The sequence below is a fragment of the Podarcis pityusensis genome (genome assembly GCF_964106645.2).
Source record: "Podarcis pityusensis genome assembly, chromosome: 5".
NCBI lineage: Eukaryota > Metazoa > Chordata > Lepidosauria > Squamata > Lacertidae > Podarcis > Podarcis pityusensis.
In genome coordinates this window covers 43803850-43823742 of record NC_138032.1, presented here as the reverse complement: position 1 = coordinate 43823742, position 19893 = coordinate 43803850, and the positions used below count along the sequence as shown (strand labels likewise).

The following is a 19893-nucleotide window of genomic DNA, read 5'->3' as shown; positions in this document are numbered from 1 at the left end:
CCTTCTCTTCTTTTCTGAAGGGTCTCCGTGTTAATTGTACTGCTTTCCTGGAAAGAAAACCTGGTGCAGGGACATCTCCCGGTAGCTTTTGGTCCTCCTGTGCCAGCCCAGGTCATCATATGGGATTAAATCCTTACTCCCCAGGTTCAACGAGAGGGTGAAGATGGTTCCTCCTCTCCATGGCTTTATGTGGAATGTGTGTGCACGCATGTGGAGAGGAACCCTGCTGGGTTGACCCAGCCGTGGCCTGACTGAATGCTGCCCCTGATCAGTGTGCACTAGGCTGCTCTTCTGGGTGGCCTGTCACTGCACATCCATCCAGCGCTCCTAGTGATCATAACTCATTAGCTTGTCATGTGTGCAGCTATCACATGGCCTGCCCTCATGCTGGGGAGAGTGGATCTGCACTTAAAGGGGTGGGATGCCCTCTGGCAGATTGGTCCAGTTGTGGTAACGTTCGTGCTTTGGTAGGTGGCATCTCTGTCCCACAGTGTGCTATTCTCTATGTTCTACAGCATCTACCTGCATACAACATCTCCTTGTGTCAGATAACTGCATCATACTGTGTTGCCAAAGATCCTGTGTAGGAGACGGGTCTTCTTGACTTTAGTGGTAGAGCACCTTTGTTGAATGCAGTGTTGGCTGCAGGTTCAACTCCTGAAATTTGTAGGTAAGGATGGGAGAGACCCCCTGCCTGAAACCCTGGAGAGCTGCTGCCAGTCAGTGTAGACAATACTGAACTAGATGGGCCCATGGCCTGACTCCATATGAGGCAGCTTTATATCGTAATCGTAGAACCGTAGAGTTGGAAGTGACCACAAGGGTCATCTAGTCCAAGCCCCCACAATGCAGAAATCTCAACTTAAGCACCCATGACAGATGGCTATCCAACCTCTGCTTAAAAACCTCCAAGGAAGAAAAGTCCACAACCTCCCAAAGGGGTCCTTTCCACTGTCGAACATGTCAAATATGTTCCTGTTGAGTTTTTTCTTTATACAATAGAGGTAGGGGGAGGAAAGCACAGCAATGTGAAGTACAGTCATACCTCAAGTTGTGTTTGGTTCATGTTGCGTTTTTTCAGGTTATGAATGCGACAAACCCGGAAGTGTTGGCCTCTGGGTTTGCTGCTTCGCACATGCGCAGGAGCACATTATCGCGTCATGTGCATGTGCAGAAGCGGCGCTCTACTTACGGACTCTTCAGAGTGCGAACGGCACCCTGGAACGGATCGTGTCCATAAGTAGAGGTACCACTGTACCAAAGTGAGTATTTGGCTCAAGATAACCAGATCACCCAGTTCTCTACAGGAAACAGCAACAAATTATCAGGAACCCTATATGTTTGACTGGAGAGAGAGGCAGTGTTAGAAATGGAGATATGAAAGCTAGGAGCTAAACCTTAAACCTAGATTATGGGCACAACAACAGAATGTCTAGGCACACTTTTAAAATAACAAGAATACAAAGCTGAAAAATGAATGAACTGCAGCTGAAATCTTATATTCATTTTTCACATGGTCTAGTCCTCATCTGAAGATTGCAAAAAACAACAACAAAGCCATGCTTCCCCTGCCTGCCCCACAAATATTCTTAAGAGGGTCTTTTCTCCAGTCTTCAGAGAGTGGCTGGAAGTGGGGAGGCAGAAAAAGGTCCTCCTTTCCTTCCACTCTGCAGTTTTAATCTGAAACCATAGGCCCAGAGCTCAGGAACTACGTACCCCTGCTAATGAAATTCCTTGTCGCAAAACGAGCCTAGAACAATGGGAGTTTCGAATGCTTATTAGACACCAAACATAAACAAAATCTTCTGATTCCTCCGAAAAAGGAATGTGGCTGTTCTGATGGGGTCATGCTCACAAATTCTTGACATCCAGACCAAAGGAACCCCTGGTGGAGGTGTGTGGAAGGTACTGCCTAATCCCATTTGACCATGGAAACGGTCTAGAAAAGAACTTCAGCTGACTCTGCCTTCCATGTTCACAAACCTGAGGATGTTGAATTTGCAAAGCATATCCTTGCATATAAATCTGCAATGAGCAAATAAATACAAATAAGCAACGATTCTACTCTGAAATCCACTATAGTGCATCCCAATGCATTTCTGGCTTGGGAGTCATAACTTGTAGAACAGTCTTTCCCAAACTGGTGCCCTCCGGAGTTCTTGGACTCCATCAGCCGCAGCCAGGCTTTCTCAAATCGAGACTTAATAGGCATCATGAATTAATCTTTTGAAAATCAGGTCAAAAGTGGAAGTCTCCAATAATAATGCTTAGTATTTTTTTAATTAGGAATTTTTTATATGCTTTCCTGCCATTACTTCAGATTTTCAGACAAAAATTAAACCAAGGAGGTAACTGAAGGATGTCCAGCAACATGTCTGTTCCAGGATTTGAACATTATTTTGCCTGTTCTATTTACTACCCACACAACTTTCCAGGTGCTATAAACTCTATTACATGCAGGTAAAATGGTGCAACTTTCTAGGTGCTGCTTTGCATCCCTTGGCAATAAAGAGGCTGGGATTTCCCTAGACTGGATTATTTCAACGTTGACATATCTAAGGATTTTCTGGTAGAAGAAATTTTTTTTTTTAAACATAGTCATTTTAAAATAAGACTTCTGTTTGATTGATCCTAGTGATCTGGGTTTGACAAGCATTAAAAATTGTCAGACATTAGGAGCAACCTCTAACAAAACAATATCGGATTTATAAGTGTGAGGGTTTTAGAATTTTTTCAGCCTTTCTTAAGGCAGTTTTCCTTTGCTCTTCTAAATGTAGAGGGGATAGTAGCAGAATGTACATTGGGGTTTTTTTTTTAGGAGGAGCTATTTTAATACTGTATAAACTTGCCTAACGTTTGGACCTTACAGATTCTATTAAGCTGTTTACTTTAATAATCAAATAAAGTTTCTAGTCCTCAGTATACAGTTTAATTCCTCCGCAGTTTCGAAACTATAAATCCCATTTTGTGATACTTCGTTCACTGAAATATTTGTGACACCCCCACCCATCCTGCAGAAAGAAAGAAAAACTCCCAAGATCCTCATCTCCCTTGAACTGATCTGCTTACTGTGCTCTCCTGCCTTGCATAATGGGTTTCCCAGGTGCTAGGCCTGAGTGGTACAATCTGCAGCTTTCTTATGCTGTTGTCTCTGAGAGTGGCCCAGCTGTGAGGTCAAATTCGGGACCTCCCTGGAGTCCCAGGCTCATTGGTTCAGGCCAACATTTGCATGAAAACGGGAGCTTTTGTCTCCCAACTTCGGCTTCTGCTGCTGTTCCTGCTGGTGGATTATTTCTCCCATAATCCCTTAGCCTGGCGGTTGCTGGGAGATGTTGATTATGTTAAGGACAAGAGGATCCTGACATCAAACAGGGCCTGGAGCAGCAGGGGCCTGCATGGAAACAAAGATCCGGTTTCCAGGCAGATGCCTGTCCTGGATGAAGAGGAGCAGCAAGTGTGGGGTGGGTAGGGGAGGGCATGGCTCCCTAGATGGATGGACTGTGGAAAATGGGCTCCCTTCTCTGGGTATCCCTGAAATTCAGCTTATAAATGCTTCTTGAACTCATGTGTTAGATGACATACAGATTATTGTGTCTCGAGTACATTTTTGTGTTGTGTTGGCAAGTCTTAGGCTGCTCAAAGAACTTCTTGTCATACGGCAGCCCATCAGTAATGCAAATAAAATAATAGACTTAGATGGGGATAATGTCTATGGCATGATTTTAGGCTGTTTTCATACTTTGCCTTTTGAGTTGCTCTCCTTTTATGATAATGAAACCTAGAGGAGGGCATTTGACTAGCCAAAATAGATCCTTCCTCTTTAAAGCACTGGCATTGTGAGGACAAAGGAAAAAATAAATAAACTTCAAACTTTTGTTTATAAATACATTTCAGCTGGGCCACAGTGGCTGCCTTGGCACGTATTGGCAAGCCAAACTTTCTGATTTTTCGTGGTTTATTGTGAACAAGCCGTGTGTTGGTGCAACCTGCCCAGTAGTTCCAGCTTCACTCCTTCCCTGACATGAGAGTGGTAAACAGTCCAGGAATACTTGGCTTATCATTATGTCTGAACTCACAGACCCTGGTTTGTTGCTCCTTAACAAGCAATGTTAACGAGCCAACCTTAACCCACGGTTCGCGGTTGATTTGCTGATTGGGACTTGTTAGGGAATAATACAGCACGATCCATGGTTTAGATGCAATCTCCTTCTTCTCCAGGGTGGGGAGCAAAGCAGGAATGATTGGGCAATGTGCACTAACCCACTGCTTGTTCACAATAAGCTGCAATAGATTGGAAACTTTGGCTTACCATTTGTGCAAACATGGCCACTGCAACAAGTTATGTAAGAACCTGGCTGCTGTTTTCTTTAAAATATGGATACATTATTACAGGGGCAGGCAGGCAAACTAAGGCCCGGGGGCCGGATGTGGCCCAATTGCCTTCTAAATCTGGCCCGCGGACGGTCTGGGAATCAGCGTGTTTTTACATGAGTAGAATGTGTTCTTTTATTTAAAATGCATCTCTGGGTTATTTGTGGGGCATAGGAATTCGTTCTTTTACCCCCTTCAGAATATAGTCCAGCCCACCACATGGTCTGAGGGACGGTGGACCGGCCCACGGCTGAAAAAGGTTGCTGACCCCTGCATTATTATATGAGCACTCTGCTGTCCTGGGTTCATTTCAAGAGGTTCCTTTCCATGTGTCTCCTTCCAGTGCTTGAAAGGGTGGGGAGGGATGGACAGGCAGGAAGCATGGGATACATTAAGCATAGTTTGGATTCATTCCAATGATCCTTCTGGCCTAATAACTTGTGCTAGTAGGGTTGGTTGGCATCTGTCTGTCTTGGGAGACAATGGAAGAAAGTGCCTTTGGGGGTGAAGTTAAACTGTTGAGGAGTTACAGCTGCTGCTGTGGCTGTAGAGACGATACAGGAGAGACATGTTTTGTTGCAGCTGGGGCAGATGAAGGTGCCTGGTTACGCTGATGCAGGTGTGCACTTCCCAGCAGTTGTTCCCCCTCTGGTTAGGGACAGCAGTGGTGATCATCAAAAGGAAGAAGCAACACCCAGAGCAGAGCAGCTTTCCATCCTGTTCTTCTGTGAAAATTGTGCTATATTCCTTAGTTCAGGACCAGCCAATGTGAGCCCTCTATGTGTTTTTGGACTCTTGCACCCATCAGCCACAACTAGCCCTGGCAATGGTCAGATATGATGGGAGCTTGCAGCCTTAACAACTTTGGCTGTCCCTGTTCTAGTTCTTGTTGATCAACAGGATGGGACATGTTTGGAAAGTGTCCAGGTGGCTGAATGTGCTGAGCACAAGTTGTAGTTGATAGATATAAAGCCAGTTCAGGAGTCAAACTTTGAAAACACCATCTTTAGAATGCTTTGCCAGCAACCAGTGAACTGAAGTTCTCAGTTTACATTGATCAAGGTCCAAACATGGAAATGTGTGCTGTCTAGGGAAGAGTGACACTGTATAGCACATTGCACAAAAATCAGCATCTTTCATTTTGGCAGAAAGACTGGGGTGTCAGAGAATCTGTCTGCAAGATGCCTCTGTTAAAGTTTGTGGAAGCTGCAAGTTCAGTATCCTTGGGTGATGCGGAAGGGGGTTGACAAAGGACGGATTGTTGTCTGCTTGCTGTAAATGAACTTTCCTTTCAATGCTAACTGCAGTTTCTCAGCATGTGTCACACATCTCTGATTCTGCGGGCCAAAATAGATATGTGCATGCTTATTATACACTAACAGAATACACTTTATTCAAGTGTTGGAGAGGGTCAGGGGGTGTCTCCTGCTTTCCTATATCAACACGAGTGTCAGGGGGAGCAGAACGAAACCCGTCCCCTGCCTTGCCATGGCATGCTATGCTTGACTGGTTTAAGCTGTTTTCAGTCAGCCTGGCTTGGATACCAGAAGTGAGCCAGGCTGTGAGAGGCAAACAGCCTTAAGTGGCTGAATATGGCAAGTTCAGACAGGATGGGGGCCTTTTTTGTTCTTCATGCGCTCATTTTGGTGCAAAAAGTAAGACTTTATAGGCAAATGGGTGAATAAACATATGGATACCTAGTTTAGCTCTGTGTTGTGTCTGTCATTTAAATGACCGGGGGGGGGGGGGTTCCTTTAAAATAATCCCAAATTCCCAGTGGCATATGGACATAGAGGATGCTGCCTTCGTGTCGGACCATTGCTCCTTCTGGCTCCCTGTTGTCTACTTTGAGTGTGGGGAACCCAAGGACAGCCATGTCTTCTGGGGGCTACATATGGGGTGGGGCCAGCTGCAAAAGTGGGTGGAGAAATTAGTGTAAATTTTACCTTTACATGATAGCCTAGTTTCTTATTATTTATTCTGTATCACCACACACCCACAAACTCCACTCTGTCCTCCCTCCATTGTATACCAATGCAAGCAGGGGGCATTACTAGAGAGTTCACATTCCAGCCAGAGAGTGGGACATCCCATTTTGCCACCTGAGGCAATATGGGAAGTGCTGCCCTGCTGCTGCCACCACTCCCACCCCCACCATACCTGCCACTGCTACTGCCTCTATCTGTTGTGTGCCCTGCCACTTCTGACGCTGGTGGGGTGACCGTGGGGATGCTGCCTCAGGGATTTCTACTGCCTGAGGTAGTGATCTCACCATGCCTAATGACAGGGCTGGCCCTGAGCAGAGAAGGGTAGGGAGGGAATGTAGCATGGGGAGGATTCTAAGGGTTAGACTCCGATAGGGAGACTTGGGTGTTGCATTGTCTCCTGGTCCTGAGGTTCCCTCCCATCCCTGATCTACTCTGTGTAGCAATCTTGAAGATGTCTTTCTACCTGGGACCTTGTAGCTGGAGATGCAGGGGGTTAAATATGAGATCCTTTGTGTGCAGGTCATGTCCTCTGTCACTGAGCCATGGCATTTTCCAACTATTTGGGATGGTTGAGAAACTCGCATGCTCAAAACTCTTTGTTCTCTCCAATCCTGTGAGGAGATTAAGAAAACATCATATTAGGTGGGTTCTTTCATTCTGCTTTTGTGAGCTATTACGGAAACACTTTTATGTTTTCTATCTTCTCTCAGCCATGAAGGCTAAGCGATCAGAAAAAGGAAAGCTTAGCTTTTTGAGAATTTCAGCCAGTGTTTTCAGGCTGCGCAAAAATGGCTCAGCTCCCGCTGTGAGGAGGCTGGACTTCGCTATCAGGCAGAAGACTCTGGCTCTCTGATCTTGATAAATTTGGTTATCAGAGCCCCATCTCCATTCCCTTTCAGAATCTTGTTAAACATTTAACGCCCTGCTTCATTATTTCATTTGATGGGAAGCTCAGCAGGCCGCTTTTGGACAGAGACGACTTGGCCACTGCACAATCTATGCCGTGGTAACTTCCAGATCGGATTATTGTAGCACATGTGACATGGAGCTGCCCTTGAAGATGACTCAAAAACTTCAGCTGGCCCAAAATGCACTGGCCAGATTACCGGATGGGGTTCCATTATACTAACATGGCTCAGCATTTCAAGCAGGGCTGGGGGACCTTTTTCAGCCTGGGGAGCCATATTCCCTCAAAGGCAACGTTCTGGGAGCATACCTACGGTGGGTGTAGCCAGTGGCAACAAGTGGATGGAGCAACAGGTGTGATTCCTTCCTCCACACAATAGGTGCACAATTCAGAGGTTTCTACACCTGCCTCTCCATCTAGTCAAGTAAGAGGCATTGTCACAGTTCAAGGACACATTCCAGCCAAGCAAAAGCACTCAAGGATGGGGTGGAGCAGGGCCACTGATACAGCAGGCATTGGCATTTATGTGGCCTGAGGGGAGTCTCAAGGGTCAGATGGAAAGACCTGGAGACCCAGATTTGGTCCCCTGTCTGGAGGTTCCTTATCCCTGGATTAAAGCTTTAGTTGACTGAGGCCCAAAATACCTGAAAGATTGCTTTGTTCCCTAGAGGCCCTCTCAGGTGTCAACAGATTGGGCCCTCTTGGTAGATCTGCCACCCCCCGGGCCATGTAGTAGCTCCCAGCTTCAGTCCTTGGCATCTCCAGGTAAGAGTTGGGAGAGACTTCCTGCCTGAAGCTCTGGAGAGCTGCTGTTGGTCAGTGTATACAGTACTGAGCTAGATGGGCCAATGATCTGATTCTGTATAAGGCAGCAGTTCCTATCTTCCTATCTCAGAGGTGAGGGAGGTGGTGACCTGGAAGAGAATATTTTCTGTGGCAGCCTCTAAGCTGTGGGATTCCTTCCCTATAGAGATACACCAGATTATAAAGGTTTTACCATATGCTGAAGATGCCTTTGACACCTGAGATGCATGTTTCTAGAACCCAACCTATTCTTTTGATTGTAAATTGTTTGATCTGATTTTTAAATCGTATTTTTAACATTGCTGTAAGATGCCCTGGGACTTTATGGTGAAGGGTGGATAAGAAAACATTTTATTCTTATTACCTGTTGAGTGGGAAGGGTATTTATTCTTTAACCAAAGTTAATGCCACTTACACTTGTGGAACATTCCCTAATTTTTTGGCTTTGCTGCAGCAGGCAGCAGATGAATTTTGCATCATCTCTGATCTGGCCCATACGGGCAGCTCATTGTCTGTGCTGTTGCAGGCTCTGTAGGCTATTTTCCTCTTCGAAATTGCTTTCTCTCTTGAATAGATTCCAATTGCAAATTGTAGCGAACGTTGAATTGCGTTAACCCTGCCATGCAGCTACCTTTGAGTTAAAATCTGGCAGCTTTATAAACTAGTCTGTGCCGGCTTGGAGTAGGAACTGAATAATCCCTTGTCTATGGATAGGAAGCCTAAGCTAACTGGAAAGGACATTGATGCTATTCTGGTGTTCTCTGCAGCAAGTGCAAATGGTGTTTCTGTGGCCATTCATCTAGCCCCTTAGCTCCCCATCTGCCCTGAACAATTTCCTGTGGGCACTTGGGAATTCCAGCTCCAAAGCTATAGACTCTGCAGCTTAATTATTTGCTATCTTATTATTTATGCCATCTGGACTGGGGGCTGAGCTGTCCATATTGCTTCCTCTACTGGGACATCCACAATCGGGGGTTTGTTTTTTGTTTTTTAAAGGCCTTAGCTTTCCACAGTTCAAAGGCATGCTTATATAGAACTATAGCTGTCAACGTTTCCCTTTTTAAAAGGAAAATTCCCTTATTCCGAATAGGATTCTTTGCAAGAAAAGGGAAAAGTTGACAGCTATGTATAGAACATAAGAAGAGCCCTGCTGGATCCAGCAAAAGGCCCATTTAATCCAGTATCTTGTTCTCCTAGTGGCCAACCACATGCCTGTAGGAAGCCCTCAAGCAGCCCTGGGGTGCAACAATGCTTTCTGCACTTGTGATTCTGTTTGACAGTAGTGAAAGCGTGAGCATGGAGCTAAAATGTATATGAGGTCTGTCTGTTTGTCCAGTATCCCAGTATCGTGTACTCTCATTGGGAGAAGCATTCCAGGTACTCAGGCAGAGGTCTTTCCCCATCACCTTTTTTAACTGGAGAGGCCAAGGACCAAACTTGGAAACCTCTGGATGCAGTGCATGTGCTCTGCCGCTAAGCAATGGTCCCTCACCGCAGCATGTGCGCAAAGCAATGTGTTCATTTTCAGCAATCTGGAATTCAGATTCAGCAATTCCCTGTTGCAGTTTGGAAGCCTTATGGCCAGGGTGGACAGCCAGTGGGCATGATAGAATTGGTGGCAGGTGGGCTTCAACCCCCCACCAAATTTTTCTTTCTTCCTCCTCCTTGATTAGGCCAAAGAACTGCCTGGGCAGGCAACACTAGAGTCATATTTCAAAGTGAGGCTTATGGTGCCCATGGATATGCATTGGCAGGGTGGAAATAAGAACAAACCTTTCTCGTAATTCTGCAGATACGATGGTGTTGTTAAGGCAAACTATTTGGAATCCAACCATACTTGAGTTTGTGTTCCCAAGCTTTGGGTTAGAGAAATGGAGCTGAGCTGTGACTTTTTGCAGATTGTCTACTGTTCCTCACACACCATATCCCCACCTCGGCGCCTTGCTTCTAAAAAGCTTTTCCATGCTCTGCACAGTGCCAGTGAATGGATGTGGAAGAGAGCTGTTTTCTCCTTCTCTCCTCCCACCACCTTGGTTCCTTTTAATTAACCCTCCATGCACAATCTCTCTCCCCCCCCCCCCACTTACCCTGTTAAATCCCTGTTTGGCATGCAAAGAGGGACCCTTTGGGGCTCATAGGTCTTCTGGATTATTTGCCATCCCTTGCCTCAACCTCCCTTTCCAGGGTTCTCCTGAGGGCAGCAACCATGACATTAGCTCTGTGGGGCAAGGAGGCAGTGGGACCCTTGTTAGCTGGCATGACAAAGACACCCCCCCCCCTAAATTCTCAAAACTCTTTGCCAGCCTCTCAGTTGTAAGATGGGCTTATATATCTTTAAATGCAAAACTCTCGAGTCAAGTTTGAGTTCACTCGGCTTGCCTTCTGAGCTCTAAGGGTCTTCAAATTTTTCTTTGTACCCAAGAAGAGGACAAGATAGTTATCCGCAAATGAAAGCTGCCTAGAGACATTTGTAGTTAAGCAGTACACAAATTATTTAAATAGTATTAAGAAGAAAGGTGATATTCTCGGGACAGTTAACAACAGTAAATCACCTCCCAACTCCCTTGCCAAGTGTTCCTCTGCCCTTGCTGTTTTTTGATCAGCCCTGTTCTTGAGAGCAGGGGCAGTTCTTGGGGCATTTGGGATAATTCCCTTTCCTTTCTGTCAGCTTTCTGCAGAGAAGACAGAGAGCAGATGCTCAGGGCTGGGCATATCTTTGGGGAAGCATAGGAAAGCATCTGGAACAAGAGCCAAGCAGGGTCTCCCTTGACCATTTGCTGCAAGACGTATCACCTCTGTACAGCTGTCACTCAGCACTTGATGTCCCACCACCATCTAATACTGCCTTACGTTCTCCCGGCCTCAAGGCAAAACCCCGTTGGGACTAGAATTTCAGGAAGGGAGTGTATGAGAGGATCCCGGCCAGACCCTGTTGGGAGCAAATGTCTGGGGGCGGCTTGTCAGGGAGTTGTTATGCTGTGTAAGTGCCCTTTCCTCCCTCATGTGGCTTGCAAACCAGTTGGTGTGGTCAGTTGCAGCAGAGTTAATAGCCCAATCAATTCTAGGCATTTTCCCCCCCTTGGAAGCAAGTCTCACTGAACGGCGTGGGGTTTACTCCCAAGTGAGTTTTCATAGGATTGCAGCTCAAGTGTATGTCACTGCAGCCTTTGAGTGCATGTAATACACGGAAAAACTGTCTGCGGACAAATGCCAGCTCCCTCAGTCGGTAAAGCAAGATGAGCGCCACAACCCCAGAGTCGTTGTGACTGGAGTTAACTGTCAGGGGTCCTTTACCTTTACCTTTAGTGCACAGAAAGGCTGAAATCCTAGCGTATGTCTTTCTGCTTGATCACTGGGTGAGTGGTTCAGATGCAACGCTTGTAACCACTAGAAGCTGTGTGTTCGGTGTAGTAGCCTGTGGAATTCCTTGCCACTTGACATGAGATGTGCACCCTCCTTGCTGAACTTCAGGCTCATGACTAAGACCTCCTTGTTTCAGGGGGCATTTTAAGGTAGTGTTCGGTTTTATGATAAATGATACGAGCTGTTCAATAGTGGAATGGACTCCTTTGGGAGGTTGTGGACTCTCTTTCATTGGAGGTTTTTAAGCAGAGGTTAGATGGCCACCTGTCATGGATGCTTCAACTGAGATTCCTGCATTGCAAGGGGTTGGACTCAATGACCCTAGAGGTTCCTTCCAAGTCTACAATTCTATGATTCAGAATTTATTGTTTAATTTTCTGGGTTTTGTTTTTAGGTGCACCACTTAGAAGCATGAATGATTAAACAATATATAAATGTCTTAAATACGTAAACATAAATAAGAGTAAAAAGGATTAGGCTCTGACTGCAATTTCCTTGTTGATATAATTTTCCCATTTGGCACAAGGGTGCTGGCCAGTATCAAGACTGTGTTGCTATTTTCAGTCTCCTTCTTGTGTGCTTGAATTTTCAAAATTCAAGGCCTTGTTCCCAGAAACATCCCTTCTTGGCCTCACAAAAACTAGAGTTAACTCTTCCTGCAGCAGTCGCTCCTTTTCAGATTTCTTCCTGTATGTTATTATTTCAAACTTGTTCTTGTATATTATTAACTACCTCCTCCAGGTTTTTCTTTTTCTTTGAAGGCACAACTTTCCAGCCTTCTTTGCTATGGAAAAATGTTGGGGAACTTGACTCACATTTTTCTGACCTCTGTTTTGTAAATCTCTCCCTCCTACCCTGTGCACTTTCATTGCCCCTTTGCCAAAACATCCAAGTTCTCTGAAAGCCCCACTTAACAGAAGCAGAATATACAAACAGAGATCGTGATCTAATTCATATTCGCGTGGACTGTACAAATGCATCTGGAATGTGGGGTTTGGGAGCAAAAGCCCATCCCATGACTCAGCGCTGGGCTTTCTTTTTTCTTTTTTAACAATCAGCGGAAGTAGAAGTAAAATTCTTTGCAATCATTACAAAATCACAGGGCTACAAGATTGTCAGCCAGACAAACAAGCCAAAGTGGTTTGGGAACATTTTCTTATGTTTCTTATGCTTTGGCTTCTTTTAGATGTTTTAAAAGGATGTTTTTTGTTTTGCAGTCGGCTCACTTTGTGCAAAAATGTAGCCAGGTAGGATGCAGCAGAAGTTACCCCTGAAAGCGAATCCTTTCCCTTGTAGCTTTACTTCCCTCCTGTTCTTGCATTATGTCGTTTTGCCATGCTGTGAATCCCGTACTTGGAACATCTTTCTATTTTCTGTTCATCACACATCTCCCACTCCTTAAGTCCCTTCATCTCAATATCTGCTCCTTCAGCAATGTAATTTTCCTGACCTTATCTACACCTTTAGATCCACCTGACTTTCCCCAGTCTCTTGCCACTTTCCTAACCTTGCCACTGGTATATTCTGTACTGCACTGGCCACATTGTTGGTACTTAATCAATTTTGAACAGTTGTGCCTGTCTGAAGATTTTTGTGAGCGCAGATGCCACTACCTTGGTTTCTATCATCTTGCTGCTTTCTGGTGTGAAGAACTAACAGAAATGTGTTGTATATGTTTTCACTTGTTAGCCAGTAGCACCTGTGGCCACCGTTCATTCAGCCGCTCTCTCGCCTCATTCACATGCCTCCGATTCACATCTCACTGCCTGAGCAGCTGGATTTCAAACATGGCAACGCAAAAGTTATAACAGTGGTTTCTGTCCCTCTTAGATGTGTTGCTGTATCAGGAATGTTTGAGTTGATGATAGCACACAGAAGGCACACACACCACAACCTGTAGTTGTCTTGGGCTAGGATATTTCTGATCTCTTTGCATGAATTTGTAGACTGTAATCTGGGCATCTCAATCTGGCAACTGTTCCCTTCAACACCCTTTAAATCTGTGAGCAAGGGTAGAGTCTTTTGCATGTTGATGCTCTCTGAAACACTGTAGTGAAGCATAAATCCCTTTACGCTGGGGAGCATTGGGGAGCCTGCCTTTCATTACGCAAGACCAAAGGCTTGTGGTAAGCAAGGAAAACAAGGCCAAAGTATTACCTTTGAGGTCTTTCTCCTGTTGCAGATCCTGTTCTATTAGAGTCGTTCTCTGCTCCCAATTCCCCTCTGCTTTTCTAAAAAAATGCTCATGTACTCATGCACTGCCCAAGATGGGAGCTGAGCAGGGGCTGGTTTAGTGCCTAGGGTTGGAATAAATGCGAGTTAGTTCCGCTCAGTGATCCTGAACTGCTGGCAGGAGCGGGAGACACAGGCGCTTTCTATTTAAAGCACAGCACAGAGGGCAGGTTATAAAAAGGAAATCTGCTCTGCGGACAGAAGCGAAGGGAGAGGGAAGCCGAGAGCGGGGAGGTGCTGCTGTGCTTGGGCTTCCCTCCCCCATGGCTCTTCTCCGTTGGTGGCATGGCGGAGAAATTGCCTCCCGGAATCCTTCTGCTTCCTTCCACCCCAGCTCCCCTATCAGTTCTAGGTGGGTGGCTTCCCCATTGACTACAGTACCTCCTAAACCGAACACGAAGCATCTTCTGCTTCTTACGGAAGGGGGAAAATCACATGCAATTCCGGGAAGGATTAACAGAAGCCGTATGTATAAATGGCAGGCTAGTCGTTTCCCTCTGTGCAACATTAGCAGGGTGGTTGTCTGCAGACCTGCTTGGAGCTCCCAGCTTCAGCTGCAGAAAGGAAGAGGCGTGCAAAAGAAATCCACGTTGGAAAAGCAATTGGGCAATGGGCATTTTCCATGGAGACTGGCAGGCAGCTCTAGCTGGCTGTCCTGGCTCTTGGAAGCAAGGAGAGGCAGCCAGGATGCCCATCCTGGAAGGAACAAACAATACCCCAGCTGTCTCTCCTAGATTCAAGGGCCAGAAAAGACACACAGCCTTTCTAGCTGTGAGAGAGGCTTTGCACTTCATGGGCTGTTGCTACTTGCCCTAGGCAAGTGGGTTGTTGCACCTCTGAAACATAGTATTGCGTGGGAACTCTAAAGCAGGGATGGGGAACCTGTGGTTGAACTTCAACTTCCATCAGCCCTGCCTAGCATAGCCGATTGATGAGATTTGTAGTCCAACAACAGCTAAGAGGCCGCAGGTTCTGCTCGAAAGGAAACCTGCCTCTGTGGAAAGAGTTGGCACTCTGGTCTCCCTCCAGTTCCCTTCCAGCCTTTGAAACTCTTTGAACACAATCAAAGGTGGCCTTTAAATGATAGTGGTTCCTACGTCCCTGCTGTTATGTAAAAAGGCATGGCAGGTACGTTCTGCAGCTTTCTTATCACTCCTGCCCACTCTGAGTGTGCTGAATCTTGGGTGGGGACTTTCCCACTTCTCTGTGCAGTAGAGATAGCTTGAGAGGGCACTCCCCACATACACACTGGTGTATTTTGCAGTGGGGCAGGAAAGCAGTGGACGTAACTGCTGCTGATTCTTCCAGGACTAGTTTATATATGTAGAGCATATAAATTTACATCTGGACATGTGTTGAAATAGGAGGATTTGTAGCATCCATAGCATTCTGTAAAAATAGCTCATGGGAGTCTTCCTGGCTTGATGGAGACCAGGAAGCAAAACACCCTTCTCCACAAGTGCAAGGTAGGCTCTGGACCTGCTCTGCAAGGGAGATCTCTCCTCCTTTGTGTTTTGGAAGCTATCTTTAACCTTAAATATCATTGCCTGGCAGTGATATTGGGGGAATTTGAGTTGCTTTTAGACTGGGATTTTCTGAATGCCAGTATTTCTCTGGCAGGAAAGAGACTGACTTAACTTTTCCAGTGTAAATGAACTATGGAACACAAACTCTGCTCCTTGGCCTGTTTTCTATTTTGCTTTTCCCTCCTTGCTGCCAAGGCTTCTCTTTCTCCCCTAAGCCACCTTTGATCGTCTCCCCACATAGCAGCTCAAAGGGACTTTTCCCATTGACCTCTGGCTTGGCAGAGTGTGGAGGTTGAGAGCTGATGGGCTCCTTTGTGTGGTCTGATTCCTCAGTGATCGGTGCTGTCATTCCCAGGCGAGGCCTTCTTTTTCTTCTCCTCAAAGGAGAACCAACTCTGAGAACAGACCCTTGTGTCAGAGGCTGCTTATGCTGCCTCTTTTTGGTGGGCCCTGCTGATGTGGTGATTTCCTGGTCATGTTCTTAGAAGCCAATCCCTTCTCTCTTTCAGACCACGCGCAAAGCCCCTCCTGCGGACATCATGGCCATAGTGCAGACCCTGCCTGTCTCCATTGAGTCCGCCTCTGAAGGGGCTGCCCAGCTCCACACGAGTGCCTGCCCATCCCCTGCAGCCATGGGCAGTGTCAGCAGCCTAATCTCCGGCCGGCCTTGCCACAAAGCCACGACAGAGTTTGGCCCTTTCCGCCTGCCTGGCGGGGCTGGTTCCCAAGAGCCCCTGTGCCATGGACTTCCCACCAAGAAGAGCAGCTATGCTTACGTAAGCGAAGAGGACTGGGCCGAAGAGGTGTCTCCCATCAGCCCCTGTAGTGACACGGAAGACCTGCAGGATGACAAGCCCCGAGTTGGCACCATCCGCGGACCACCCCCCAAGTTGGTGCCTGTCTCGGGGAAACTTGAGAAGGTAAGTAGAGAGTGTGCTTTGGGAAGAACAAGCTGGTCTGTCTAGATCAGCCTTCCCCTATCTGGTGCCTGCCAGATATTTGTACTACAACTCCCACCATCCCTGACCATTGGATATGCTGTACTAGGGCTGATGGGAGCTGTAGTCTTAAATGACCTGAATGGTACCAGGCTGCGGAGAGTTGTTGATGAATGTTTCCTCAGCCCTATCAAAAGGCTAATAAGGATCCTCTTCCTCCATTGTTCATCTCTATACTGATTCTGTCTTGAGAGAAATGAATACTGAACACAGGAGTTCATCCTTCTCAGTGCACCTATAATGTCACCCAGTTAAACCCAGGAAGGTGTTTGCAGCTAAGGCAAAACCGTGGCAGGGTGTCCATGGGTTTCTGCAGGAATTTTTCCAGGGGCATATTAAAGCACCGAAAGAGGGAGCAGGTTAGTTTCTCACGACCCACAAAATAAGAGGAATAGTGTCTCTACATTTTGCCTCATAACTCAGCTTCTACAAGTGCCAGAAACGCCATCTTTATTTTAAAATGAAAGCTGGGGATTATGGTTCATCCATGGTAGGGGTGGGCAACTATTCATGAGCTCTCTTATCCATGTTGCTAAATGGTGCTCCTGTTTGCCTTTGTCTGTATCAGCTAAAAAAGGGCAGCCAGAGTCGCACCACATCAGTTATTACAAGTAGCACCGTAGTCACTCGTGCTCTTCCTTGCTTAGGAGAGGGTTGTGACAACTGAGGAGAAGGCAGGTAGGTCCATCCTTGAAAGAAGTTCAGAAGTTCAGAAACAGCCCTTCTAATCTTGACTGAGATTAGACAAGGCCCATTACCTCTCTTGTGATATATGGAGTGCACACCTGCCAAAAGTGTGATAAGGCGGAGAGGGTTCATTATTCATTGATTTAACCTTCCAGTATCAACCTTCAGCCTAGCAATCCTGTGCCTGTGTGCTGTTTTTCAGGCCATGGAGAAGACGCTTATCCGCCCCACGGCCTTCAAGCCAGTCATGCCCAAGAACCGGAATGGCCCCCTGCAGGGGCACTTGGCTCTGCGTCCCGGTGCCTCCGTGCTCTCCGAGAGCCAAGCTAGTCTCGCCCAGCTCTTTGGCGGTGCCCCTGCGGGCAGCACCGAGAAGCACAACTCCCTGAGCTGCCGAACCAGCTCTCACTCAGGGACCATGTCGGACTCGGGGCGCAACTCCCTCTCGAGCCTCCCCACCTACAGTACTGGATGCAGCCAGCAGATGGAGCCAGTCAGCATCTCCATGGGCCACATCACCCTGGACGGTGGCGGCGGCGGAGGAGGCGGTTCGCGTGGCCTCACGGGGCCTTCAAACTCAGACAGCGGCCGCTCGTCGTCGAGCAAGAGCACGGGCTCTCTGAGCGGCCGGGGCCACCATTCCTCTGACAGCGGCTCCTGTGGGGGACGTTCGCCTGTGCACAACGGAGCAGATGAAGCCCTCCTCATTCATGAACTCGAGGAGAAGTTGCGGGAGCGTGAGGTTGAGCTGCAGCACTTGAGGGAGAGCTTGGACGAGAATGAGGTGGCCATTTGCCAGGTAAGCTGCTTGGGGTTGCCCTCTTGCTCCTAATGCAGGCAGGTCTGATGCAGCAGGGGGAGCGCTCGTGTTTCTCACTAGGGAAAGGTTTTCTTTGGTTTTCGAAAGGCTGCTTCTACTGTGGGACTGCCTTTGTTGGTGCTTGGAGCGGCAGCAGCTTCTCGTTTTACCAGGCAGCTTTCATGAGGCAGTTGCTTTAGGGCAGGAACCGGCAGGTTCATCTCCAATAACATCAAGCAACTGGGAGCTCCTTTGTGGCACAATTAGGTTAAATTCACCTCAAGGCAGAAAGGGGTACACTGCCTATCTCAAGGTGCAGTGTGTTGTCGATGTTGACTAGGCTGGCAGCACTGCATGCTGGAAACTAGTCCTTGCAGGAATTAGCAGCATAACTTGGTTTCCAGTGTGCAGATTTGCCCCTCCCCTTCTTGGCAGCTTCCGTACTATGACATTAACAAGTTCCGCAACTGTTTGTCTCACAGCATCCTGCTGTCATGGACAAAAATGAGTAATCATAAATAAGGTCTACATAATCTAATAAAGGAGCATTGTTGTGTGTCTTGTTACCAGAGTCATGATTTCACAAATGTTTCCAGTCTGTCATCTTGCTTTTCCAGACAGCATAATAATCTGTTCCTGGAACCCAGTTTGCACTTTGTTATAATCTAGGTGAATTAGTTGTAATTTTGGGCGCTTGCAGGCTGCTATTATTGTAATCTTTCTGTTGAGACCCAGTGGTTGGCTACATCCCCTCCCATGCTGACTAGGATGTGTGATCAGGAGCGTAGTATCCAGAGCACAAAATGTTATAGTTCCATTATTGTGTGCTGGTTGAATCTGGACTACTGCATGCAGTCCTGGACGCCATGTTTTAAGGGGGATACGGGCAAGCTGGAGAATGTTCCGTGGAAGGCAACCAGGATGCTGAGATGTGGAGGAACCAAGTCATATGAAGAACGGTTGAAAGAGCTGGATGTGTTTAGCCTGGAGAAGAGAAATTTAAGGGGAGACATGATAGCTGCCTTTGACTATCAGAAGGGCTGTCACTCAGATCAAGAAGCAGATGTGTTCTCTGTTGCTCCAGAGGGCAGAACTTGCACCAATGGGTGGAAATGGCAAGGAAGCAGATTTCAGCTAAACATTAGGAGAAAATTCTTAATGGTAAGAGCTATTTATCAGCCTTAAAAAAAAGTATGCAAAACAGGGACTGTTTCCCTCCTCCCACCTGCCTGAAATTTGACAGGTCTGATCCCTGGGAGGGGTAGTGGAAATTCTGGAATGTTGATGCCAACTGAATTAAAACACAGAAGCTGCAAGCGGCGGCAGAGCTTTCCTAATGCAAGCAGTGACCTGGGGGTTGATGAAAAGGGGTGCTTTCCTTCCAGGTGTACGAGGAGAAGCAGAGGCGCTGCGAGGAAGAGATGGAAGAGCTGCGGCAGGGCTACACCGCCAAGCTCCAGCAGTCGGCGCAGAAGGCCCAGCGCAGCCAGCAGGTGCTGCAGCTCCAGATCTTCCAGCTGCAGCAGGAGAAGAAGAAACTCCAGGAGGACTTTGCACAGCTGCTGGCCGAGCGGGAGCTGCTGGAGAAGCGCTGCGCCTCCTTTGAGCGAGAGCACACAGAGCTGGGGCCCCGCTTGGAAGAGACCAAATGGGAGGTGAGCCCAGGTCTCGGGAAAGAGGGGCCTCCCTATCTCCCCCGCCCCCAGGTTTGAAAGTTGCATAGTGCACAAGGTTGCACTGCTAGCAGAGGGCTGGCTGTGCTGCTTTTAGAGATCCTGGAGGTTCCCTCTTGCCTTATTTCCCTTTAGAAGTCTTTAAACACCTGCCTTTAGTCTATCCAGGGAAGTTACCCCCTCCCTATCACTAGTTATCCCTTTCTGGCCGAATTGGAGGACAGTCCAGAGCAGCCTTCCCATCCAGCTGCCCTCCAGATGTTAGTTGACAACAACTCCCATCATCCCTGACCTTTCACCCTGCTGACTGATGGGAGTTTGAGCCCAACAGCTTCTGGCTGTTGAAGAAGGCTGGTATAGAGTCTTGAAGTATAGCTTTCACCATGGGCTTGGTAATAATCCCTGACATACTTTTTAGTTCTCTCCTAAATCCTCAAAACACATCATTTTAGGCACTGTTCAGAAGATGTCGAGCAGAGATGTTTGGGTCTTTTCGGGTGGTGGGAGTGGAGGAAATATTCCTGTTGACAGGAGCGGATTATTCC

At 47.2% G+C, this 19893-nt stretch overlaps 2 protein-coding genes and 1 long non-coding RNA gene across 11 annotated transcripts in view; 2 read left to right on the top strand and 1 right to left on the bottom strand.

Annotated features, from left to right (window-relative positions):
- The window catches only part of SFXN3 (sideroflexin 3), a gene marked incomplete at its 3' end in the record, with an annotated part of 178236 nt that overhangs the window by 93522 nt on the left and 64821 nt on the right, over positions 1–19893 (top strand). The gene's annotated exons all lie outside the window — the stretch shown is intronic.
- Positions 1–19893, top strand: part of LZTS2 (leucine zipper tumor suppressor 2) — a 62069-nt gene that overhangs the window by 37096 nt on the left and 5080 nt on the right. For all 9 annotated transcript variants that reach the window (XM_081006165.1, XM_081006167.1, XM_081006169.1 and 6 more), the window contains 3 exons: positions 15701–16111; positions 17079–17675; positions 19061–19330. In XM_081006165.1, coding sequence (XP_080862291.1) covers positions 15731–16111; positions 17079–17675; positions 19061–19330 — 1248 coding nt within the window. In that variant the 5' untranslated portion in view covers positions 15701–15730. The remainder of the gene's footprint in view (positions 1–15700; positions 16112–17078; positions 17676–19060; positions 19331–19893) is intronic.
- On the bottom strand, positions 1489–14098 carry LOC308476792. Its single transcript, XR_013986100.1, has 3 exons — positions 13591–14098; positions 1937–2025; positions 1489–1659 (listed from the first exon to the last, which is right to left on the bottom strand). It is a non-coding gene; the product is annotated as an uncharacterized lncRNA (long non-coding RNA).